The sequence below is a fragment of the Neomonachus schauinslandi genome, chromosome 13 (assembly GCF_002201575.2).
Source record: "Neomonachus schauinslandi chromosome 13, ASM220157v2, whole genome shotgun sequence".
NCBI classification, from domain to species: domain Eukaryota; kingdom Metazoa; phylum Chordata; class Mammalia; order Carnivora; family Phocidae; genus Neomonachus; species Neomonachus schauinslandi.
The window spans coordinates 68587787-68614291 of NC_058415.1; the positions used below are offsets into that span (position 1 = coordinate 68587787).

Sequence of the window (26505 nt, forward strand, 5' to 3'; positions counted from 1 at the left end):
TTTCTGATGTTGAAATCTTTATTTTGAATGGATTTATCAAGTCAGCTGGTAAAGTTTTTTCTTTTTAATCTGTGTATGTCTAGCATCTGTGGTAAAACAAAGTTTATACCTATTATGCCTAGCAATATGTATTTTTTTTTTTTAAGATTTTATTTATTTATTTGACAGAGAAAGACAACAGCGAGAGAGGGAACACAAGCAGGGGGAGTGGGAGAGGGAGAAGCAGGCTTCCTGCGGAGCAGGGAGCCTGATGCGGGGCTCGATCCCAGGACCCTGGGATCATGACCTGAGCCAAAGGCAGACGCTTAACGACTGAGCCACCCAGGCGCCCCTATTATGCCTAGCGATATGTATTAAGAATGAGTCTTTTTGATATAATATTGTAAAGACAGGATCTTTAAGTTTTTGGAAGTATATTTAATAATTAATATGCATAAAATTTTACCTTGCATTATTTATTCAAATTCTGGATTGTCATTTGTTGTTTAGACTTTTTAGAAAAAAATCTTTGTTTTTCCTGTAGGTGAAGGCACTGAAAGAGAAGATTGAATCTGAAAAGGGGAAAGATGCCTTTCCTGTAGCAGGTCAAAAATTAATTTATGCAGGTATGAATTAAATATTGTAAGTAATATGCCATCTTCTTGCTTACAGTGACAGTCTTTGGTTTTAGAAATTGTCATCTTATAAATTGTGTATACAGATTGAGTCAGAAATATATACGGTGTTTGTGTTTGATATCTTTCAGTCAAATGTTAGTGCCTTTTTACCCGATTATATTTCCGTTTATATTTATCTTGGCTGATTAGTTAATGTTTTTCTTTGGGGAAAGTATTAATTGATAGAATTGACATTGGTGATTATTTTAACTTCAGTTAATGTGTAAGACAAAGGTTATGGGGCTTCAAATAATGTGTTCTTTTTTTCTTAATGTACTAGGCAAAATCCTCAATGATGATACTGCTCTAAAAGAATATAAAATTGACGAAAAAAACTTTGTGGTGGTTATGGTGACAAAAGTGAGTTTTGAGCCTTGTTCTGTATATCTTTATGCATATGAGGGTTTTTTTTTTTTTAAATAATGATCCCAACTGTGTATATAGTTTGTGCACATCCATATGGCAGGTACTTAACTGTTATTTAAAGGTTTTAACAGTCTACTTTGAGTCAGCCATAAAGTTAATTATTTTGTACATTTATAGCTTAAACATAACTTTAAATGAAACAGATAATAAAAGGTCATGTAAAAATTGTTAAGTTTTGCTGGAGTAGTAAAATCGGTAATTAAGTAATTTAAAGTGTGATTCTTAGTAATTGAGTAAATAGTTCTTATTTTGTGTTTTTAATAAGGGTGCCTTAAACGGACTTGCTAAATTATGTACTAGATCTGACTTGACTCCTCAGGCAGAAAAGGCATGTAAACTCATAATTTCAGTGATATTCCTTAGTTGAGGGGGTAGATTTTTAGATGCTAAAAAAGGAAAAGGCAGCTGAAGAAATGATAGAATGATAGTTGTGAGAAAGGTTTTGGTTTGGTGGTGTTTTTTAGAGGGGAAGGGCAGAAGGAGAGACAGAATCTTAAGTAGGCTCTCTGCCCAGTGCAGTGCTGGACGTGGGGCTCAATCTCAGGACTCTGAAATCATGACACACCAAGATTCGGACACTTAACCAACCAACTGAGCCACCCAGGCGCCCCTTGAAGAAGTTTTTTAAAGGGAATTTTTTGTGACTTGTTGGATTGAAATATATTTGGGACAGTTTATAAAAGTCAGAGTTTTTCTCTAAGGCAGAGAATGAATTTGGGTTCTTTCAGAGGTTCTGTTACATTTTTGTTTAAAGATACATAAGCATGCAGTGGAGAGTTAAATAGGGATGTGGTGGTACTCATGACATGAATTTTTAGGATTGAGTTGTCGTAATCTGAGAAGAACAGTGATACTTGTGACACTGAAAATAAGTTTAAATAAGTAATTGGAAAACAGTTTATCAAAGACTGAAAGAATAAATGAGGATTTTTTTTTGTAAGTTTAAGGTACTATATGCAGTAGAAAATAGTTGAGCAAGTAAATTTTAATTAACTGCATATTTTTGTCCTGAGAAAAAGCAGCTAAACATAGGTATTGGATTTAAAAGTTTTTAATCCATTAAGAACCATAGTGATTTTGTTATATTAAAGCACTTATACTCACTAAATGTTAAACTTTACATATAGAGGAACAGAATCATGTGAGGAAACTTTGTCTCAGTCTAGTATTTTTAACTGTGATAAAATACACATAACACAAAATTTACCAGTTTAACCATTTTTAATTGTACAGTTCAGTGGCATTAAGTACATTCATGTTCTACAACCATCATCACCATCTGTCTCTAGAACTCTATACCCACTAAATAGTATCTCCCATTTCCCTCGCCCCCCAGTCCCTGGTAACCACTATTCTACTTTCTATGAGTTTAACTACATACTTCATATAAGTGGAATCATACAGTGTTTTCCCTGTGTGACTGGCTTATTTCCCTTAGCATAATGTCTTCCAGGTTCATCCATGTTGTAGCTACATGCCAGAATTTGTGTCCTTTTAGGGCTGAATAATATTCCATTGTCTCATCTAGTTTATGTATAGTACATAATGGAAAATGTGGTAGCCACATATTTGGATATGTATGTTATTGGTGTTATTTCCTTTAGTATTATAATAACTTTGATTATTTAGAACATAGCTAAGAATTAAGCAGGATAGGTCTCAGAATAGATCCATGCATTTGAAGAATAGCTACTTAGAGCCAAGCCTTTTCTTATTTTACATAGGATTCTAATGATATTTGCGGTTATTTTATTTTCAAGTTAATAGAAGCCAGCTATTAGAAGGGGAAGAATTGGGCATTATGGAAGCAATGAGAAATGACCTTATTATAAAGAAGAGACAGGAAAAAGCTATTTAGATCAAAAGTAAGCAGAAAAACTTCAAAAAGCAGATGGGTTTGATACCATTTAGAATGAGGCTTAAATAGCTCTATGGCAACAGAGACCTTGAGGGCATGGAATGTGACTGTATTATATTGATCACAAGTAATCTTAAGGGAAATAAATGAGCATAGTAATGCATTTAAATTTCATTTCATCTAGACTGGAGTTTTAGAACATTAATAATTTGCAGAGTATTGGCAGTTTAAAAGTTACAGGGCTAAACATAGGGCTCTTAGAATAAAGAAAGGAGGGAATGAACGCTGCTAGTATTTCTTTTAATTCCCCTGCCCTACCTTGCACAAGCCACTCTTTCTCCAGTGTGCTCTATACCAGCTCAAATCAAAGAAAGTTATTTTGGTGACGCTTTAAATGACAATAAATACTTGAAAATTATAACCAGGGAACTTAAAGTGGTGCTTGGGGGTGGTGGGACAGTAATTATATGGTTCTTTTTCTCAGTACACATTCTGTATATTTCTGAGTAGTGGCTGCTTTTGGTTCTTTTTCGTATTAACTTGATAACAAAGACTGAAACTATTAGCTAAAGCTAATTAAGGTTGATACATAATACATATGCTGTCACTGGCTTTGAAAGAGTAACGTTAAGTAGTGATTCAGATGGATAATATTGATCACTTATTACGTTACTTTATGAAATTATTTTCAAGTTACAAGTTTGTGTTATTGTTACGTTTGTAGCCTCCTGTAACCATACAGTCTACTTAGAGATCAGGTAATGTATTTTATCATAATCCATTGTTTTACTTTTTTAATGTGTTTAGCCCAAAGCAGTGACAACACCAGCACCAGCTACAACCCAGCAGTCAAATCCTGCCACCACTACCACAGTTAGCTCCTCCACAGCTCCAGCTGTGGCTCAGGCCCCAGCCCCTGCTCCCACTCTGGCTCCCACTCCTTCCCCTGCATCCGTCACTCCAGCACCAACGACAGCATCTTCTGAACCTGCACCTGCTAGTGCGGCGCAACCAGAGAAGCCTGCAGAAAAGCCAGCAGAGACACCTGTGGCTACGAGTCCAACAGCAACTGACAGGTAAGACCTACAGTCTAGGAAATCATATCTCAACACAAGTTCATGACAAGAACTTAACGCGAGTATTTATTTTGATGATTGTTTTGATCAAACTTTGTTTCTGCTACGTTAAACTTTTTCTAAACATTGAATTGTGACTAAAACAGCATGGTTGTGCCTGTTTAAATTTCCATAATCCAGATTTGTATACTCTGCATTTTTTACCCACAGGGGGAGGGGAAAGAGGGTCAAAGTCATTATTTATTTTGTGTAGAAAAATTAAGAAATACAAATGACTTATAAGAATAAAAATAACTTGCTATTTTATTATAGTTTGACATTATAAATAATTTGACCTTGACCCCTAATCATTATTTATATTTGATCTATATTCTTTTCTGATCATTGTCATTTATATTGTAAATATCCTTCCATGCCACTAAATATTTCCAGTTGCTGCGTAGCATTGTGTTTGGATCTGACATTTGTTGGCACTTAACCTTAGAAAAATAACATCTTTGGGTATTTTCCTCATCTGTAAAATGTGGATGACATGGGGTGCCTGGATGGCTCAGTCGTTAAGCGTCTGCCTTCAGCTCAGGTCATGATCCCAGGGTCCTGGGATCGAGCCCCGCATCGGGCTCCCTGCTCAGCAGGAAGCCTGCTTCTCCCTCTCCCACTCCCCCTGCTTGTGCTCCCTCTCTCGCTGTGTCTCTCTCTGTCAGATAAATAAATTAAAAAAAAAAGTGGATGACAATAGGACCTATCTCTTAGAGTTGTTGTAAGGATTAAATGAAATAATGAATGTAAAAGCTGTGAAATAGCACATGTTCACAGCAGAGTTAAGTATCAACTATTGTGCATAGTGACCTACTACCTTTTGTTGAACATATGGATTGTTTGAATTTTCCACTGTTTTATCTATATTTTTGTGAACTTTTGTAGAAATTTAAATTTTACCAGTGTAGATCTTTAAAACAAAAGAAAAGGTGCAGGATATTTGAGGAGCAAGAAATATTTTCTTGTGGGAAGTTGGCAGGAGTATTGAGTAGTTTATGACAAAGGTTTTTTTCCCCCCAAGGATAAATAAAATAACCAAAACAAGTGCTTTGGTTCTCTTGGGTGGGCACGTATAGAGAATTTCTCCTTTATATGAGAACATGGGTAGTATTAAGTCCAGTGTGCACTGGCACTGTTTGTCTTTTGTGACTTCAGTACAGCTTGGGACCTCAGTGGCAGCAGATAAAGTCCTCGGAATCAGAACCAGATGGAGTAGAGATTATACAGGAGTTGGAAACACTGATAGGAAAGCATGTTTGTGATAAATACAACAATGATTAGAAAAAAATTAGGATCCTTCATTTTAGTGTTTGCCTTTATGTCTGGTTACTGTGTCTGACGCAGTCCACAGTGTTTGGAGAGGTTTGAGTCATCTGATTAATTGGTCACTTAGGGCCTCTTTCCAGGGAATTGATTCCCTACGAGGAGAGCATATAGGCTCAGGTAATAAAATGCTTCCCCTATGCCTGCTTGCTGAACTTTGCTTTAGGCATTGAGACACTGTTGCCTAACTTGATGCTTCTCCCATGTATATTTAGAAATGCATTCAACACTCTTACCTAGTGAGAGAGAACCTAGACTCAGGTTAAGCTGTTCTATCAAAAGGTTGTTCGTCAGTTCTGTGTATGGGAGGGAACTGAACAAATTTAACACATTGGTTTTCCAGATCATATAAATATTGTAACTGTAATTAAATATGTCTTCATTCAGTGCAGTATATTTTATTTTCTTAAATGTTTTCAGCTCTTTGAAAAGCTCATAGTGAGAATTTCAGAATTGATCAGTATATTTTAATGTGCTAATATGATCTATCCAAATTTCTTTATTATCTCTTTTTAAAATTTCTTTCTGGGGTACAGTTTCATTTACGCATTCTCAAGAGTCAGTATTACGTTTTCAGACTTACAGAAGTTGCATAAATCAGTAGATGGTCAGTGATACAGAGAGCAGATGCTAGAGTTACTTGCTTGGTTTGGCCTTATACACCAACTGCTTATTTTTATTTCCCCACATTATCACCTTAGAGAAGGATAACATGGGAAAGGAAGGATAAGAGAAGCTCAGAAAACTGGCTGCTTAAATGTGCCTTAGTCCTTTCATCTGTATTGTACAACGTGGAGTGTCCTATAAAGCACGAAAGTTAGTGAGATAATTGTCGAGAGACCTGTTGGTATAAATTTGAGGGATACCAGAAAGTTTATTCATCACCACTGGCCTGACATTTCATTAATAGGCGTTTGTGTCTTTAGGCCAGTTTTGTTCTTTAAAAACCACCAGTTACAATGCAAATTCTACTTGTTTATCTTTACCTTAGAGAAACTGCGCATGTGCACAAGACTACATTATTTATAGTTAAAAGCAAATTGGAACCAACCTAAATACATTAGTAAGGGAATGACTTGACCTGTAATTTATTCATATTAGAGAGCAGTGCTACTCAAAGTGATAGTAAGCAGCATCAGCATTAGTGGGAGTTTGTTTGAAATTAAACCCCTGACCTAAATTAGAATTATCTAGGGGTGGATCCCAGAAATCTGTATTTTAACAAGCTCTCCTGGTAAATTCTTGGGCTTCCTAAAGTTTGAGAAGCCCTAATGTCCAATACTACCGGCCAGTTAAAGTATGTAGTATGTATCATATTGAGTGAATGTGGTTTCAAGGCTTTGTTATCAAGTGAGAAAAACAGATTACAAAACAATATGGGCAATAACCATAAACCAAGCAAAAGCTACAAAACAACATATTCTATGGCTGTGTATAGTAATGTGTAGAAGAACAGTAGCAACGGGACAGCACACTGGTAACTGCAGATGGGGAAGGAGAAGTGGTGAAGTGGAATCAAGGTTGAAGAATTGTGGTTCGGCCCTACCTCACTCTTATCTGAGATATGTAAAAAGAAATTTCAAAGCAGTGTGCAGAACAGCACAAATTATCCTATAAGAGAACTGCAATGAAGGAGATTAATCCTGCCAGGTAGTAAAGTGTATTATACATGGTGGTAAATGATTGTAATAATTTACAATGGCTCCTACTAGAAAGACTGCTTAGGTAAATAGATGGTAGTCTAGAAACAGACCAGAATACATACCTGGGACTTAATGTAAGATAAAGATGTAATTTCAAACCACTGTGGGGAAGATGCTGTTGGGATTAATGCCTAGCCAGATGGAAGAGGGAAGATGGATCACTTACCTTGTACTCATAAAAATAGATTCTAGATAGAGAAAGAATCAACATAAAAGGAAACCATAAACTAGAGAACATGGGAAAAATAAAAATAATCTTAATCAGAAAAGTCATAAAAGGGACAATTCATAAATTTGACTACAGAAAGAATTTAAAAGTTGAGAACCAAACTAAAAATTCCCTATGAATAGCTTGATTTGGTCAATTAAGTGGAATAGTGTGTGTCTGTGGGGAAAATTTGAGGTCATTGTTATGCTAACATGAGATAATTAAGTTAAATAAAACACACCCAAAGGTAAGACATAGTCATTGTTATATAGAAACTGGTGGTAGTGATTGTTCCCTGGGTAGGGGTCTTGGGCAAGAGAATTATTTTTTCAATATATAATTTTTTCAAAGTTTTGCCTTCTATATGTTAGCTTTATTATCTAGTTAATGAAGATAATTTAAAAATTACACCAGAAAATTAGTTTAATCATATTGGATGTTATGATGCCAGGCACTTTGCTAAACACTTGACCAGCAGTAACCCTACATACAGCACTTTGGGATACATGGATATTATTGTTGACATCATTGTATTGATGAAGAAACTGAGGATTAGAAAATAATTTATGAATTCAAACTTAGATATATCTCTTGCTCTTCCTGTGCTACAGGTTGGGGGGGGAGTGCAGAGGAAGAGGGAGACAATCTTAAACAGGCTGCACGCTCAGTGTGGAGCCTGACATGGGGCTCGATCTCAAGACCCTGAGATCATAACCTGAGCCGAAATCAAGAGTTGGACGCTTAACTGACAGAGCCACCTTGGCGCCCGTACTGTGTTTTATTTTTTAAAATTGGGACAGAGGTATAAGTGTGTTTTGTGCTGTATGTATGTTTTAATCTAAACTGCTAGCTGCTACCTTTACTACTTTGTAAATTTCAACTTATTTTTCTTTAGCCTACTCTTCATGGTCTTTCATAATCTTGTTTTTGTCTACTTTGTTTTCCAGACTCATCTTCTGCAGTTGCCCAACAGAAACTTAGTCCTTTTAAATTGGTTTACTTTCGGTTACAACTTGGATTTTATCACACCCCTCCGTTTTTTGCTTTTGCCATGTTCCTTGACTTGAATGTCTTCTTTCAGCTCCTGTGTTGAAAACTTACCTATAAGACCTAACTGAAATTCTGTTATGTAAAGATTTCCCAGGCCTTTCCAGCCTAATGTGGTTTCTACTTTGGCTGTTTATTGTGTACAGGTTTCCCCCACTATTGGAAAGTAGAGCATTCCTGTGAAACCTTTTGTAAGCTGAAGTGGCATAAAGCAAAGAAGCAATTACCATAAATTTATGTGGAAAAAGTTTTGATCATTCCCAGACCCGTAAAATAACCTCTCAGGCTTTTCGGATACGTTAGAACACACCTTGGTAATGGAGGCACAAAATAAATTTAGATGAAGCACAGATGCTCAGAGACACAGCTCAGAATTGATGCTGAGATGCTTAAGTACAGTTCTGGGGAAGGAGCTTGGGGGCTGCTCTTGCTTCTCAGGGTGTGTTCCTCTATAAAGGCGTGCCGCAAAACAAATGAAACACTACTTTCACTTTTCTCATAAAAGCAGAAGTCCTCTTCAGAGAAAATTCTCTTCAGATTTCTTCTAGTTAATGAAGACGGGTACTAATGTAGATCTTTTGTAAAAGCAAAATGTGGTGGAATGTGAGCTTTGGAAAAGTGGAAGATACTTGTACTGTTTGGTATTTTTTCTATTGTGACTTGACTTACAGATTATTTAACCTATCATTGTAAATTCTTTTAGGGAAATAGTTGTGCATTATCTTTTTTGTATTCCTTAAATGGTAAGCATTCTGTTCAGTTGTTATTTTATGTCATTGGACATTTAAAATGATGCATTTGCAGAAGAGTATGAATATAAAGATTGAAAATTCTTCCCAAGCCATAAATGTTATGGAAAAAGCTTTGGGGTTTAATGTAGAAGATGGTTTAAACACTGTAGCCAGACCTTTACATTTAATTAAAATCAAACAGTCTCTTTAAAATTTGGACAGTTACTAAACTAATGTAAGTTTTATATACTTTCTGATATACAGTTTTCTAAAAACCTTTTACAGTACATCAGGAGATTCTTCTCGGTCGAACCTTTTTGAAGATGCAACAAGTGCACTTGGTAAGTATCTACATTGTAAATAACCTTATAAGAGATAGGGAAGAGGTTCAAATTGCACTTTTCTAGATCATGAAAATGTGTTCATTTTCATGGTTGCTTATAATCAAGCTGTTAAATGATTTAGATAATTATTAGATTAATGTTACTAAAGACTTTGTGAGTTAATGTGTTATATATTGAATTCTTTAAATTGTACTATTATAGTTAAGCATATTCTTTGGGTTAAAGCAGATAATTTTCCAAATGTGAATTTTAAACGAGGTCTTAACAAAGTTTGAACTGTGTACAGGTTTATTACAAAATGTTTGTGAAATGGGTATAAAATGTTACTAAATCTGTCTTACACTTTATCTTTATTCCAGTTTGAAGCCCTTTCGGGTCCCATCTCTGTCTTGTTGCTTGTATGGTACTTGCAGTGAACGTACCTTTCTGTCCCAGCTTTAACTATTGGATAATGCTTTTTCATCTCCCCTTCACACTTAGTCTGTCAAAATCAGTTTTGTTTTTTTCCCTATTTTCCTCAAGAGAGCCTCATTAGCTCTCCCTTGTGTTGTCCATTGTCTCTAGTTTTCCTATGAGTCATTTGCCCTTGTACTATTACGATCTGAAGAGTATCATACTGCTTATAGGCATTTCTTTTTGAGTTTTATAACTTGATTAATTAGGAGGCATGATTTTAGGAGGTGTAGCTTGATGACTAGGTGTGGGAGCTCTGTACTCTGACAGCCTGTTAGTCTGTACCATGACTTACCAGCCACTGTTAAACCATGATCACAATAAACCTTTCTCATGGAGTTATTGTGAGAATTAAATGAGAAACATCATGTCAAAATAGTGTAGTTCACATGCTCCACAGCTCTTAATTTTGTTTATGTTGATGCTGATTTCTGTACCTGGGAACTAGATTACTGAAAGGGTATTGGCACTTAAGTGACTTTGTGCTAGAATCATATGAATGGGTAATTAAGAAATAAAAATACATTAACAAGTCCTTTATGGAAGGGGAAAGGAAAAATCATTACTCTAAACAAGATAAAAAATATCACATTTCCTCAATGATACTTAGTTTTTTAAAAATATACTTTCATAGCTATTAAATGCCTTTATTGAAAATTTTGCAGAAAAAAATAAATCATTCACCTGTGCCAGGGAAATGGTGATGCAAAATGACAGGGTCCCTTTCACAGTTGAGCTTTTCATTCACATGGGGGAAAGAAAGAAGGGTGAAACAAAGTAAATTGCAAATCATGTTTAATGATTTTAAGGAAACTAATGGCTTCCATAAAGAAAAACGGAAGGTACTTAGGATAGTTAGGTAGTACATCTCTGGGATGTATTCTCAGTTTAAATTGAGAACTGGAGCCTGCGAAGGAATTGAGCCTCAGAGAAGCCGCACGCGCGCGCGCGTGTGTGTATGTGTGTAAGTGTGTAGAGGTTCTGGGACTGGTTCTAAAAGGTATGACTTGTGAAGTGAACTGGAAAACATCAGCTTGGTTGGAGTGTGGTGTACAGAGATTGTTGAGTATTGGGAGCCCGAAATGAGATGAGGTTTTCTTTTTAAAAAGCTTGCTTTTCCAGCTGGCAGAATAGATTATAGGCTGGGGGGAAGGAGAGGAAGCAGAGTGTAATCCAGATGAGAGATTGTTGTGGCCTGGTCTTCAGTGAAGGCAGTGGACAAAGAGGGAAGTAGGTAATTTTGCACTGTAATTCAGAGATAGGACCTAGCAGATACGCTGGTAGATAAAGTGTGGAAGGGAAGGGAGAGGGAACTTGGCAGTCACCAGGGTTCCTGGCTCTTGTGCTTGGGTGGATAGAGGTGCTAGTTATTGAAAGGGAGAAGTCAGATACTGGTGGGGTACATCTGAGGGGGACATCTTTCGAGATCAAAATCACGTATCAATATTGACTAAGGAGTGGGTGGAATGTGAGAAGTGGACACAGCCTGTGCAGATAGCTATGGCTGGAAGGGGAAGGCAGCAGACAGGTGGACCAGTTCCTCAAAGAGGAATTGAGATGCGACCAAGGGGGTAGGCTTCTGTTTTTAGGATGACATTCTAGGGTATAGTTAACTGCTGATCAGGATAATTAAGTGGAGAGTGAAGAATGGGAGGTGGACAAGAGAGAGAATAACTAAAGGGTCCAGTTCTTTGAGGAGACAAGAAAGGGAATGGTACCCAGAAGAGAAGTAGAAGAAAAAATGGCTTAGGTGAAGTAAGTTTAGTATAGAGAGTTGGCTTTCTTTTGGACTGTTGTCTGTGGTCTGCCATTTCTGTGAAGAGCAAGTTTGGGTTGGAGACAGCCTGTGGGAAGTGACTTCCTGGGATAGTAGTGCTTGGGGCATTGCACCAGCTCTGTATGGTATACGAAGGTCTGACTTTCCTGCTTCTAGCCGCCTTTTTTCCTCCGCTTTGATAATAAAAGATGTCAAAGGAAAACTGAAGTTGTTGCAGTAGAATCGATTGCCTGAAACGTCCCTCCTTGTTTTCAAAAATTAGTTCATCTGTCTCTTCAGGTTGTCTTCTCTGACCTGCTAATTCTGTTCTATATTTGTCATACATTTGTATCTGATGTTTTTATTGTACTTACTAAACATACTGTGTTAATTTTCTGTTGCTACGATTATTGATAACTTACCACAAACTTCCTGGTAGGAAACAACAGATTTATTAAGGCACAGTAAGTTAGGAGTCTAACATAGTCCTCACTGGACTAAAATCAAGGGGCTAAATCACTGGGCTACCATCCTTTTCTACATTCTAGGGGGAGAATCTGTTCTGTGTCCTTTCAACGCTTCTGGAGGCTGCCCGCCTTCCTTGGCTTAGAGCCCCTTCCTCTGTCGTCAAAGGCAGCAGCATAGCATAGCGTCTGTGACCTTGCTTCTTTCCTCTTGTCCTAACATCTGTTTCTCTGACCCTCCCATCTGTTTTCCTTTTACTTTTAAAGATATTTGTGATTACATTGGGCCTACACAGATAATCTGGAATAATTTCCCTATCTGAAAGTCAGCTGATGAACAACCTTAATTCCACTTTGCCTTGTAACCTATCATATTTATAGGTTCTGGGGATTGGCAGGGGGGGCATTATTCTACCTACCACATATATGTTGTAGTTTGTACTGTTATTCATCTTTGTACCCCTAGTCCTGTAGTGCCTGAAACATTACATACATATACACTCAAGAAATAGGCAGGAAGTGCATATTTATTAAGTGTTTCCTTTCTTTCCCTTCCTCCCACCCCACACACCTTTTCTTAGTGACAGGTCAGTCTTACGAGAATATGGTAACTGAGATCATGTCGATGGGATATGAACGAGAGCAAGTGATCGCAGCCCTGAGAGCCAGTTTCAACAACCCCGACAGAGCAGTGGAGTATCTTTTAATGGTGAGAAATATTTCACTTTATTGTAGTTTAATACCAAAATATCAAAGATTTTTAAGGAACAATAACAATTCACAGGAGAATGAGAATATATGCTAGTAATTTACGTAATGCTTTTATTTTTCTTAGTTTGTTAATATTTTGTGTTGGTAAAATGTAACCTCTTCCAAAAGATTTTGATGTGATTTTTAGTTAGGAAACAACATAGCTAAATGAGTTGTAAAATTGGCTCTCTCTTTGCTACCCCATTCATGTTATCCTCAAAGGATGGCAGTTTGTGTGTTTGGGGGTTGGAAGGGGACAGATTTTTTAAATCTAATCTACCGTTTTAGTAGCTTTTTTGATGGCCAGCATACTCCTGAGTGTACTTTTTTTTTTTAAGATTTTATTTTTATTTTATTTGACAGAGAACACAAGCAGGGGGAGCTGCAGGCAAAGGAGAGGGAGAAGCATGGCTTCCCACGAAGCAGGGAGCCCGATGCGGGACTCGATCCCAGGACTCTGGGATCATGACCTGAGCCAAAGGCAGATGCTTAACCAACTGAGCCACCCAGGCACCCTTCCTGGGTATACTGTTGAGGGCAAAAGTATCAAGTTGGGAAGCCCAAGCCCAATTTTATTTGTCTTGTACTGTGTACATTTTTGTAATTAGTCGGCAACTTTTAAAAATGAAGAGATTTCACTTACAAATTCAGAGAGCTAAGAAAAAGAAAAAAAACTGACATCCTAAATAAAAACTTGGAAGAGGGGTGCCTGAGTGGCTCAGTTAAGCGTCCGACTGTTGATCTCAGATCGGGTTTCAGTCTTAGGGTGGTTGTGAGTTCAAGCTCCGAGTTGGGCTCCACGCTGGGCATGGAGCCTATGTAAAAAATAAAAAACTTGGAAGATTAATTAATTAACTAATTAATTAATTCAGAGAGCTGGTTTGTCTGGACAACTTGGATTCTGGATTTTTGCAAGGGTTTAGGAAAAATTTTAGATCATAGACTATTTAATTCATTATCTTCCTCTCATCCATTCCCTGTTACCTGACATAACATCGTTGCATTTAATTCAGTGTATGATGTTATTTGCCTGGTTCCATTGGCATTTGAGTTGTTAGCTTATTTATTGTCAGTAGTAGTCAAGGGGTTCTCAGAAACATTTGTTTCTAATGCCTGAAGTGACATCTAATGCCGGCAGCCATTACCCTTAATGAGGCTCATTATGCATAATTTGTTATATGTTTATGATTTTGACTTCTGATTTATTGGGAAATGGAAGCATTTACCATTATCATCTCTTACCCAAATGTAATATTTCTTTCTTCATTCTCTTCCTTCACAATCTATGTGGATTTCATAAAGACTTTTTTAATATGTTGTATATGAAAAGTCTTGTAAATCATGCATCAAAATAGTGTTCCAGAAGTCTCAGTGCAGTTTTAAATTCTAATAACTTCAGAAGACAAATGCTATAAACTTAGAAAATACTGAAATATTTAAGGTTCTTATATCTACTTTTGTAAATTTTGAATAATCAACGTTCATTTTTTGTATGTGATACTTTCTGGAGGACGCTTTCTCAGAACCATGGATCAATAGAGGAGATCCTTCTTGCTTGGCCACTGTTGCCACCTGCTCTGTTTCCATTAGATTTTTTCCCCCCCCCGGGTTCATTTCAGAACTGTACATGCATCAAAACCTGTTTCTTTGGATAATTTTAAGGCTAGGGTTACAAATGCAAACCTTTCTATGGCAGAGCTGGTGAGTTTCTATGAAATTCAAAAATCAGAGTAATATATAGCATAAAAACCAAATATATCCAATTTTAATAAGGTTTGTATTGATATTTAAAAAAATTTTAATAGCCTTTTAAAAATGTACGTTATTCCTTATATACAAACTTAGGATCTTTGATGTTAGATATAATGTGTTGCTGTAGGTAAACATTGTTTTATGCATGTTTTAAATTACAAATCTCTTTATACCTTAGATCTGCACTGTCTAGTAAAGTAGCTATTAAGTACTATTGAGGACAAGTAGCTATTTTAATTTAAAAAAATTAAAAGCGTATTAAAAATTAGTTTCTTTAGTAGCAGCCACATTTCAAGTTCTCAGTAGCTACATGAGATTAATGAGTATTTTATTAGCACAGATACAGAACATTTTTGTCATAATGGAAAATTCTGCTAGACAGTGCTGCCTTACATTATTGCAGTATGGGTTCTTCTACACCACGCTCATGTTATTTCTAATGCACTTTGAATATATGCAGCTTTCAGATAAGTCTTAATCCTTTACTTTTAATAGAAGCAGACATCTGTTTGATGCTTTTGGAAATTAGACAAGCACGTTAAATAGATCAATAAATCTTTTACTTTGTATAGTATTGAACTAACTTTGAACGACAAGCTATTTTAAAGCAGGGAAATTGTATTATAGGGGATCCCCGGAGATAGAGAGAGTCAGGCTGTGGTGGACACCCCTCCTGCGGTCAGCACTGGGGCTCCTCCGTCTTCGGTGGCGGCCGCTGCGGCGACGACGACGGCATCGACAACCACAGCGAGCCCTGGAGGTTAGAGTGGGCTGGGGCGGTGCGGGGCACAGTCCTGGCTTTCTCGTGTGAGCTGAGGCTTTTTCCTGGAGCATCTGAAGGACTCTTCACACAAGTTTTCTATCCATTGATGTTAGAGAAGGGCCCCAAACAAATTCTCTCCAGGGGCTATAGCATACCTTCTCACTGAGACCTCGGCGCCGTAGTTTGGGCAAAGGGCACATTCTGTTTAGCCTGTTCGGAGGAAGAGATGCTTCCCAGTTCGCATTTTGTGTTAACATTTTGAAGCAATTTAGAACGTTTGCTCACTTTGTCTCTTCTCTTTCCCTATGAATGTCATAAAGTATGTGTCATTTCAAAGCCAGGACTATCTTAGTGGCTGTTATACAACCAAAGAAATAAAGCACTGAGAAGTTTGAAGACTTGGGTCTAGAGGTGAAAGTCAATCTTGAATTCACCTCTCTTTCTTTACTGGTCGGCACCCACCCTTCCATTGCCGAAGGTGTGACTACAGAGGAGGCCCTGGAGCCTGTGGGGGGCCCAGGAGTTACTTCATTCTCCTTCAGTCTCTGTTCTGTGTACGGTAGTGATAAAGTAATTTAAACTGGTCATTTTGAAGAGGCCCTTTGATGCTTTTCCTAGCTCTTCTTACGACCATCAGCTCTAGTTGACAACAAGCCCTGAGCATTTTGTGTACAGTCTCCCAGAGGACAGGCTTTCATTTCTATGGAATTGGCATAAGAATGGGAAGAAGAGGCCACTGCTTTGGTTCAGATATGGACTGCTGTCCCATTTAGCAGCACTTAATGGATTAATTTAGTTTCTGAGTCTCATTTTCTTCATCTGTAAAACCAGTGTCACAGAAGGAAGGGTACTTCTCATACTCATGTGGCCATTTTAATTTGGATAATTTAGGAAATAACATCTAACCAATTCTCATAATTCATTAGTAACCTCAAAAACATAATTATATGCAATTTTTGGTTTCACGTAGTATAATCAGACAACCACGACTACCCCCAAAAAGTTGCAAGTTCTATCTTGGCATCCTTAATATTTATTATTGTCATGGGATTTTGGACTAGAGTTCTAAATGGGGCGCCTGGGTGGCTCAGTTGGTTAAGCGACTGCCTTCGGCTCAGGTCATGATCCTGGAGTCCCGGGATCGAGTCCCGCATCGGGCTCCCTGCTCGGCAGGGAGCCTGCTTCTCCCTCTGACCCTCCCCCCTCTCATGTGCTCTCTGTCTCTCTCATTCTCTCTGTCTCAAATAAATAAATAAAATCTTTAAAAAAAAAAAAAAGTTCTAAATGTATTAGTACTAGATTGATTTATAGTTTATTTATTTTATTTTTTTAAAGATTATTTATTTATTTGACAGAGCGTGTGCTCACAAAGCAGGGAGAGGGGGAGAGGGAGAAGCAGGCTCCTTGCTGAGCAGGGAGCCCAAGGCAGGGCTCCATCCCAGGACCCTGGGATCATGACCTGAGCCGAAGACACTTAACGACTGAGCCACCCAGGCGCCCCTACTTATAGCTTATTTATCTCAAGCTTTTATAGATTATAAATGTTTGAAGTTTAATGGTAATAACCAAAATTGTTTTTCTAATTGTAATTTAAGTTTGTATTAATAAAACTGCTTCTGATCTGCATATCTGAACTCTTTTAAATATTATCTTTGATTTATTTGGTTTAGAATTTCTCAGGAATTCAAGCTCAGATTGTTTTTGTTTTGTTTTGTTTTTTTCCTTAAAGGTTGGGGTTTATTATAGGTGGATTTTTTGGTTTTGTTAGTTCTAGGTATGTATTTTTCTTAGGGACAGTATTAGTACTTTTTATTTTGATAGAGTGCATGCAGGTCATAAATTCTCATTATTTGATGATATTGACTGCCCGGGACAATTGTAGGAAAACTTCATTCTTTCAATGTTCTGTACTCTCTACCTTTGCTAATAGGAGTAATTTCTATAGTATAAGACTTGGACGTTTGTACAGTTGAAAGATTTTTGTCATTATTCATTTTTATATACATCTGCGAACTCATATTTTTTACTTGTCAGTGTTTGCTAATATTATGATTGAACCAGCTCTTTGTATATGTAATTGCTGCTTTTGTTTAAAAATGTTTGTGTTTTTTAGGACATCCCCTTGAATTTTTACGGAATCAGCCTCAGTTTCAACAGATGAGACAAATTATTCAACAGAATCCTTCCCTGCTTCCAGCATTGCTACAACAGATAGGTCGGGAAAATCCTCAATTACTGCAGGTAACTATTTAATCAGAGTTAATTTCAAAAGTGGGTTTGTAGAGTATATCATACTTTTTTAAAGTCTGTGTGTACTCCCTTCCCCTCCACAAGCTCTATAAACTCTTCTTCCGAGCTGCACTCAATAGAATATGCTGTAGATTAGATGTACTAAAAAAAGAGTGGGGGGGGAGGTTAATTTAAGTTGGTCAAATAATAATTTGGGGAAACTATTAAAGAATCAGAGAAACTCTTTATCAAAGAAACCGTTTATAAAATCTTTTTTCCCCACACTTATTATAGTGGAGCATTGCCTCTTAGAGACATACCCATGGGTTTATTTAATGCTCAAGTCACGAAGTATTTTGAGTTTTATACAGTGTTGTACTACCTACTAATGTGGAAGATACAGAAGTTTTGTTTCTTTTTATAGTCCCCAAGTAGTTTTTTAACATTGATTTGGAGGGACGGGACGCATTTATGGAAGAGAATTTCAATTCTCTTATTTCTTCACTGTTTGACTCACTGAAAAGTACCAAGTTTCTTTAATAGTGTATAAGAAATCACATCCTTCCAAAGATTAAATAATTCAGAATCAGTCTAAAAATAAGGCAGTTACAAAATTCTAGCTTTCTCTCCTATTTGTATTTAGAATTCTTAGTTTCCTGAAGATACTTTATATCATTGTATTGTTGTTTTTTTTCCTGTCCTTCAAATTACCACAGCAAATTAGCCAGCACCAGGAGCATTTTATTCAGATGTTAAATGAACCAGTTCAAGAAGCTGGTGGTCAAGGAGGAGGGGGTGGAGGTGGCAGTGGAGGAATTGCAGAAGCCGGAAGTGGTCATATGAACTACATTCAAGTAACGCCTCAGGAAAAAGAAGCTATAGAAAGGGTGAGTTGAACTAAAACTGAAAATTTAGTTCCGTAGTCCACTAGCCACATTTCAGATGCTCAGTAGTCACATGGGGTTAGTGGCTGCTGCGTGGGGGTAGCACAGATACACAGTATTTCTGCCCCTGGAGATAGTGCTATTGGACAGAGCCAGATACAGCATTGTCCTGAGGATTGCTGTAAAGACCATGTATTTTCATCCCTGCTCTCACATCGTGGCCTTTGTGCTAGCCAAGGGACTAGTAATGAATGCCAGTCAGCTTTATAAGATAGTTACAAACATATTTTAAAAATTAAAGATTTCATTTATGTCTTAAAATTTATAAAGAAAATGACCTGAGGGGAACCTGGGTGGCTCAGTCCATTAAGCATCTGCCTTCAGCCCGGGTCATGATGCCAGGGTCCTGGGATCGAGCCCCGTGTCGGTGGTGGGCTCTCTGCTCAGCGGGGAGCCTGCTTCTCCCTCTCCCTCTGCTGCTCCCCCTACCTGTGCTCTCTTGCTCTCTGTTTCGGATAAATAAATAAAAATCTTTAAAAGAAGGAAAATGATCTTAAAGTGAATGCCTAACTCAAAATTATCCATTTTTTTAAATTTTACTTTACTACTGTCACTAAAATGTAAAATAGATATGTATATGAATTATATATAAAAAATACGTACATTGACCATCAGAACCTGATATCATAATTCTGTTTCCATCTTACTAGGTCAACCAGTTCACTGCAGTAACTTAGTTTATATGATATATTCTGACAAGTCATTCGTTTTTCTCTAGGCTCCATTGTTAATATTTGTAAATATGGAATCACAGTACTTGCCCCATCTTATCTTCTGAAGCGTTTTGAGATGGAAATCTGTTAAAGTTCATTTTAACTTAATACTTAGAAAATCATCTGAAAGATAATTTGTTCATATTTATGATATAAACATTTCAAGTGTTCAAGGTTTATAATTATGTATTTCTTAAAAGGTATTTTATGTATCATGCTAATATTTCTCCCCCTCAAATAAGGGAAGTGAGTGAATGACACTTGCCTCAATTGTTCTATAGCTTTTTTTTTTTTTTTTTTAATGGTGAGGGATATCCGTTCTTGATTTCTGTTTTGGAGAAGAAATTCTTTTCTTTTTTTGCTTGTGCCTTTGGTGTCATACTAAGAGAAGTTGCCTAATCCACGGTCAAAGATTTACTCCTATCTTTTCTCTGAGGAGTTTTATAATTCCTGTTGTATTTAGGTCTGTGATCTATTTTGAGTTACTTTTTGTTTATAGTGTGAGATGTAGGAGTCTAACTTCATATTTTTTGCTTGTGGATATCCAGCACCATTTACTGAAAATTCTACTCTTTTTCCATTAAATTGTCTTGGCATCCTTTTGAAAATCAACTGGCCATAATTGTGAGGGTTTACTGGGCTTTCAGTTTTGTTCCATTGATCTATATGTTTATCTTATGCCACTACCTCACGGTCTTAATTAATGTGGCTTTTTGTAGTAAGTTTTGAAATCTCTGGTTTTCTTTTCTCAAGATTGTTTTGGCTGTTCTGGATCCCTTGCATTTCTATATCAATTTTAGAATCCACTTGTCTGATTTCTGTAAGAAAAGTGAAACAAAAAACTGGGATTTTAATACTGTGTTTTTTCTGCAGATCAGTTTGGAGAATATTGCCATGTTAGCAGTATTAAATCTCACCAAGCCATGAACATGAGATGCCTTTCCATTATTAGATTTTTTTAATAATTTCAGAAATGTTCTATAGTCTTTGGTTTGTGCTTCTTTTGTTAAATTTATTCCTCAGTATTTTTATTCTTTTTGATGCTGTTATCAGTGGAAATGTTTTCTTAATTTCATTTTTGGATTGTTCATTGCTAGCTGTATAAAAATACAACTTACTTTTATGTGTTGATCTTACAACTTGCAACCTTCCTGAACTCATTTATTAATTCTGATAATTTGTGTGTGTTTCTTAGGATTTCCTAATTGTAGAATATCATTTGCAAGTAGTTTTAATTCTTTTCCAGTATGGACGCCTTGCCTTCTCTTCTCTTCACTTCACTTCACTTCACTTCACTTCTGTTTTCTTTTCCTTTCTTCCCTTCTCTTCTCTTCTCTCTTTTTTTTTTTTTTTTAAGATTTTATTTATTTGTCAGAGAGAGCACACAAGCGGGGGGGGAACGGCAGGCAGAGGGAGAAGCAGGCTCCCCACTGAGCAAGGAGCCCGATGCCGGCCCAGAACTCTGGGATCATGACCTGAGCCGAAGGTCTGACTGACTGAACCACCCAGGTGTCCCTCTTTGTCTCTTTCTGTCTCTCTCTCTCTCGCCTAATCGTCCTGTTTGCAGCCTTCTCTGTATGTGTATTGTTGAATAGAAGTAGTGAGAGCCAACATCTTTGTCTTGTCCCTGATCTTAGGAGAAGGCAGTAAGTCTTTCACTATTAAGTATGATGTTAGCTATGGGTTTTACTAGATTTAGATGCCCTTTATCAGGTTGAGGGAGTTCCTTTCTGTTCTAGTTTATTGAGTGTTTTTATTACAAAAGGGTATTGATTTTGTCAGATGGTTTTTATGTGTTGAGATGATTGTGTGGTTTTGTTCTTTTTTTGTTAATATGCTTTATTAATAACATTGATTTTTGTATGTTGGACCAGCCTTGCATTCCTAGGATAAATCCCACTTGATTGTGGTGGATAGTCCTTTTTACATGTTGCTGGATTTCGTCTGCCAATGTTTGTTGAAGATTTCTGCATCTGTATTCATAAGGAGCATTGGTCTGTAGCTTTTTGTGTGTGTGATGATTTTGTCTGGTTGGGTATCATTAATATTGGCCTCATTAGAGAATGAATTAGGAAGTATTCCCTTCTTCTCTCTTGGTTAGAAGAGTTTATGAAGAATAGTTTTAATTCATTCAACAGTTGGTAGAATTCACCAGTAAAATTATCTGGGCCTGGCTTCTCTTTTGGGGAAATTTTGTGATTACTAATTCAGCCTCTTCATTTGTTACAGGGCTATTCAGATTTTCTGTTTCTTGAGTCAGTTTTGGTGATTTTGTCTTTCTAGGAATTTGTATTTCATGAGCGTTACCTAATTTGATGGCATACAATTGTTCACAGTATTTTCCTAAAATAGTTTTTATTTCTCTAAACAATAGTAGTGTTCCCACATTTCTGATGTTAGTAATTTGAATCCTGCGATTTCTTTTTTTTTTTCACCTGTTTGTTCAACTAAAACATTTGTCAGTATTGTTACTCTGAAGAAAAAAAGAACCAACTTCTGGTTTTCCTGATTGTATTTTTCTAATCTCTATTTTATTTATTTTCACTCTAACCCTTATTCTTTTTCTTCTTCTGGTTGCTTTGGATTTTGTTTTCTCTTTTTTCTAGTTTCTTAAACTAGAACCTTAGATTATCTATTTAAGATTTTTCTTACTATAGATAGTTACAGCTATAAATTTCCCTCAAGGGACTACTACAGCAGCATCCTATAAGTTTTAGTGCGTTCGGCGGTGTTTTCATTCATCTCAAGTGTTTTCTAATTTCCTTTGTGATGCCTTCTTTCATCCATTGGTTAAGGATTATGTTAACTTCCACATATTTTGAATTTCCCAAATTTCCTTCTGTTGCTGATTTCAGAGTTCATTGTGTTGTGGTCAGAGAATGAATGTACTTTACAAAATTTTAATTCTCTTAAATGCATTGAGGCTAGTTCTTTGGCCTAACATCGTCTTTATGGAGAATGTTTGATACATACTTGAAAAGAACGTGTGATCTTCTGTTCTGTTGTTAAGTGTTCCGTAAATGTCTTTTAGGTTAAGTTGGTTCATAATGTGGCTCAAATCAGCTTTCTTGTCCGTCTTCTGCCTGGTCGTTCTGTCCAACATTGAATGTGGGGATAGCGAAGTCTCCAACTACTGTTGAATCACCAGAACCTTCAGTTCTCTCAGTTTTTGTTTCATGTGTTTCGGGGTTCTCTTGTAACATGTGTTTATAACAGTCTTCCTGGTGGTTTATCATCATAAAATGTCTTTGTTTTTAGTAACAGTTTTTAATCTTAATGTGTATTTTGTCTGATATTAATGTAGCTACTCCAGCTTTCTTTTTGTAAGTGTTTGCATGGTATATATCTTTTTCCATCCTTTTACTTTCAGCATATTTGTGTCTTTGAATCTAAAGTGTGTGCCTTGTAGAAGCATATAATTGGATCGTGCCCTATCTACCTTTTACTTCAGCTAGCCCAGCTTTAATCTGGACAAGACCTAGGTAACAAAATCATTTTTGAGTTTTATCTTCTCCTTTCATGGATGAATAGTTAATCATGCTGAATTGAGACTTAAGGTCATTTCTTGGTATAATAGTCTAATGCAGGTGGTTTAGACAGTTGAACAGAGGCTTCATAAAAAATACTTGGTTGACAAATATATAGTACCTAGTGAATTAGATAATTGACCTGAGTGCTTAAAGACTTTTAAAAGCAGTGATTTTGGAGTCACAGTAATAGACTAGGAAAACAAAACTAAGTGGCTGTTACCACCATTTAAAATGCTGTAAAAATTAAGCAGATATAAATAGAACACCGTATGTCTTGATCTCAAAATATATCATGTAATATTAATAATTGATCACCCATTTTTCTAGTATGTGAAGTGTTTCATAAGGTGAGGAGATGGAGAGTGATAGTTGACCTGACTGACCTTCTTTATAAATAATTGGATGAAGTTGTTAAACTCCTCTCCTGTTGCTCTCATCTTTATCTTACCCCGCCCCCCTTACATAGTAGAAGCTGTTTGATTTACACATTTCTGTAGGCTGTAGGGTCATTTATTTTTAAACCATCATAGTCAGCAACTAATTTTTAGTGTTAGTGCCATTGAGTGTTAGCAGAGTAGCTGTTCGTCTAATAGCTTTAACTAGGAACAGAGAATTTCATCGGTGGTTGATAAAGAGGTCTAGGCTCCATCTAGCCACTCGGGTTGGACAGTGAATCCATACTCAGGTAGGCATGTGTTCACATAATGTCTTCAAGAGTTTTTTTGTGCCTTTCATATTTTCAGTGCTGATCTGCCCCTATTGCTATGTTGGAACCCATGTGTGTTCTCTCTTTTCTTCCAGTTAAAGGCACTAGGATTTCCTGAAGGACTTGTGATACAAGCGTATTTTGCTTGTGAGAAGAATGAGAACTTGGCTGCCAATTTTCTTCTACAGCAAAACTTTGATGAAGATTGAAAGGGACTTTTTTTTTTATCTCACACTTCACACCAGTGCATTACACTAACTTTGTTCACTGGATTGTCTGGGATGACTTGGGCTCATATCCACAATACTTGGTATAAGGTAGTAGATTGTTGGGGGTGGGGAGGGAGGGATCTAGGATATAGGGCAGGGATAAATACAGTGCATGTCTGCTTCAATTAGCAGATGCCGCAAATCCACACAGTGTGTAAAATATTATACAACCAAAAATCAGCTTTTGCAGGTCTTTATTTCTTCTATAAAACAGTAGGTAACTTTTCCTAGGTTTCACTCTTTTTAGTGTACTAGATCCAGAAATTTAGTGTAATGCCCTGCTTTATATTTCTTTGACTTAACTTTGGTTTCAGAAAGAATCTTTGCTACCTAGAATTTACAGTCTCTATTTCATGGCAACACTGGATAATGGCTTTGTGAAATTGAAAAAAGTTTGGAGCAACTGTAAACAGAAATGCCAAATTATTGATGGTTATTGTTGCTGCTTCAAATACATATTGAATTAATGTGTAAGAAAGCCCATTCTTTCATGTTAAATACTTGGGGTGGGGAGGAAGAAGGGGAACCTTTTCTTAAAATGAAAATAATTACTGCTATTTTAAAATTTCTTGATCATCGAATGTGAGACCCTTCGAACATGATTTGAGAAGCTGTACAAGTATAGGCAGAGTTATTTTCCTGTTTACATTTTTTTTTTTGGTTTGTTTTGGGAAGAAATTGGTAGGTGTCTAATTACTGTTTACTTCATTCTTACATTGCAGTAAAAGTTTTAAAGCCACCATCGCATGTTTGCTTTTGATGTATCCCTTTGTAAAATTAGCACTTTGGGGCCAATGGAGAAATGCAGCATTCACTATCCCTCTCTTCCCCATCCCTCTGCAGAAATGTGTTTGTCAGTAAGTTGTGAGTTCAAATTGCTGCCTTTTTTAAACCCACAAAATGCTGGTTCAGTTCAAAAGAAATGCAAATGTTCCAAAACTGGGTTTCTGATATTTGTAAGTGTTTTTCCTTATTAGATAAGAATGTATGACCATTAAAGTCATTAGGATTATATTACTTTCAAAAAGAGGAGGTGGACAAAAGTATAATCCAGCATCTTTTATTGCATTGGAAAGACTGGCGGAATCTTCTGGAAGGGTTGGGAGATGCAGCTGGAAAAGTACTTTGGAAAATATACAATCAAGAATATCTCATGGCATATTAAAAAAAAATCTTAATAGCAGTGTTGGCTTTTATTTGGATTTTTTTCAACTCTGTTTTTTATTAGAATCTCCTTCATTGGCATTACTATTTGATCGTAAAGAGGGGGAATATGTCTACTTGTTCAGTTTTTCAGATCTTTTTTCCTCAATATAAACAAGACTGTTTAAAGGAATTATTTTTTCCCCTACCATCTGATACTGAGTAAAGAAAATGAATTTGCACAGATTTCTCCCTGCGTAATCTCTTGCAATAATCCTTAACAAAGTTTGGGGATGACTTTTAAGCTTTCACGTCATGCACTCGTACCTGTCTCTCATGAAAATAAATGAGACCATGGTTTCTCCCCACAGTGTTATCATGTAGTTTAATCTTCATGTGTGTACTCCTTAAACACGGCACACCTTTGGACTTTGTATTACCTGTATGTTTTATAATGGATCATGCAAAATGTCTCAGGAGAATAAAACGAGCATTTGTAAATATGTTCCTCCTTCAAGACAGAGCAATGAGTTGGGAAGAGGGTAGCATTTCTGGTCGAATAATGGAATATTTTCATTTATTTTATGTCATTCTGTCTGCTACCTAATTGCTCAGTATAGCGAAAACTGGAAAAAAGGAAAAAAAAAAACAACACAAAAAACCCCCAGCAGCAGCCTCTTTTCTCTGGAAAGTGACAGCAGAAGTTGATGGCACGGAGTTTTTGTCCTCAGACAACAAAACCACAAATAGTGGGATTAATCATTACAAGAAAACAGTTGAGGCCAAGTTTTGATCATTCTTTACCTTGTTCTGTCTGCTTAAAGAATTAGCCAAGACGCTGTGAAAAAAATAGGCTTTTTGTGACCTTTTGCTGTTATCTTTTAATTTACAAACAGTTTTGGTAAATCTTTTAATGTAATTGGCTCTTTGATTTTGGAATTTTTATGTTTGAGGTATTCTGTCATCTATTTCTTGAAATATTTTTATTGTTTAGTTGCTCTATGGAAAATGTGAGGAAGCTTAAGTTTATATTTGTTAAATTCTTATTGCCATCCTCTAGTCAAATATGTCTTTACATTGTTTAAAAATACTGAAGTGTTCCACCATATAATTTTTTCCTGTACTACATGGCTAGGATTCTAGAGAATTAATTATAAAATATTTTCAATATATCCACCATTGCATTTCTCATTTTTTAAAATGATCCTTTTGCCATATAGAATCTTAGATTAAGAGTTGACGATGCCTCTGTCACCCATAGTTCTGTTTTCTTCAGTGATTGGCATGTAGGGGGCCAGATGCTAGGTCAGTTTTATTGGGTCTCCTGTTTTTCTCAAAACATCAACACAGCTGGAATATTTGATGGACCATAAATTAAGGTTCAAAAGGGCTTTTAGAAATTTTAGTTCAATTCCCATTTTTCCCATGCTCTTGTATTATAGCAGCCAGCCTAATAAGACTGGTACAAAATATTCAACCAAAATTAAGCAGTTTCAGGGCATAAGAACTTCCTGACCAAGTCTGTTCTGGTGAGTTCCTTAGCCATGAGGCTTGGGTACATGTCCTTTTAGTTGACCTCCCATGTCCATTTTGTTCCACTTTGATCTTCTAAGCCAGGGGCT

At 36.6% G+C, this 26505-nt stretch overlaps 1 protein-coding gene across 2 annotated transcripts in view; it reads left to right on the forward strand.

The window, feature by feature from the left end:
- The window catches only part of RAD23B (RAD23 homolog B, nucleotide excision repair protein), a 39534-nt gene extending 14611 nt beyond the window's left edge, over window positions 1–24923 (forward strand). Inside the window, exons 3-11 of one of the 2 annotated variants that reach the window (XM_021691315.2) lie at window positions 524–605; window positions 937–1016; window positions 3748–4016; window positions 9353–9408; window positions 12666–12793; window positions 15214–15346; window positions 17463–17590; window positions 18295–18465; window positions 23567–24923. In XM_021691315.2, the coding sequence (XP_021546990.1) occupies window positions 524–605; window positions 937–1016; window positions 3748–4016; window positions 9353–9408; window positions 12666–12793; window positions 15214–15346; window positions 17463–17590; window positions 18295–18465; window positions 23567–23680 (1161 nt within the window). In that variant the 3' untranslated portion in view covers window positions 23681–24923. The remainder of the gene's footprint in view (window positions 1–523; window positions 606–936; window positions 1017–3747; window positions 4017–9352; window positions 9409–12665; window positions 12794–15213; window positions 15347–17462; window positions 17591–18294; window positions 18466–23566) is intronic. The other variant, XM_021691317.2, reaches the window with a different exon arrangement.
- The last annotated feature ends 1582 nt before the right edge of the window (window positions 24924–26505 follow it).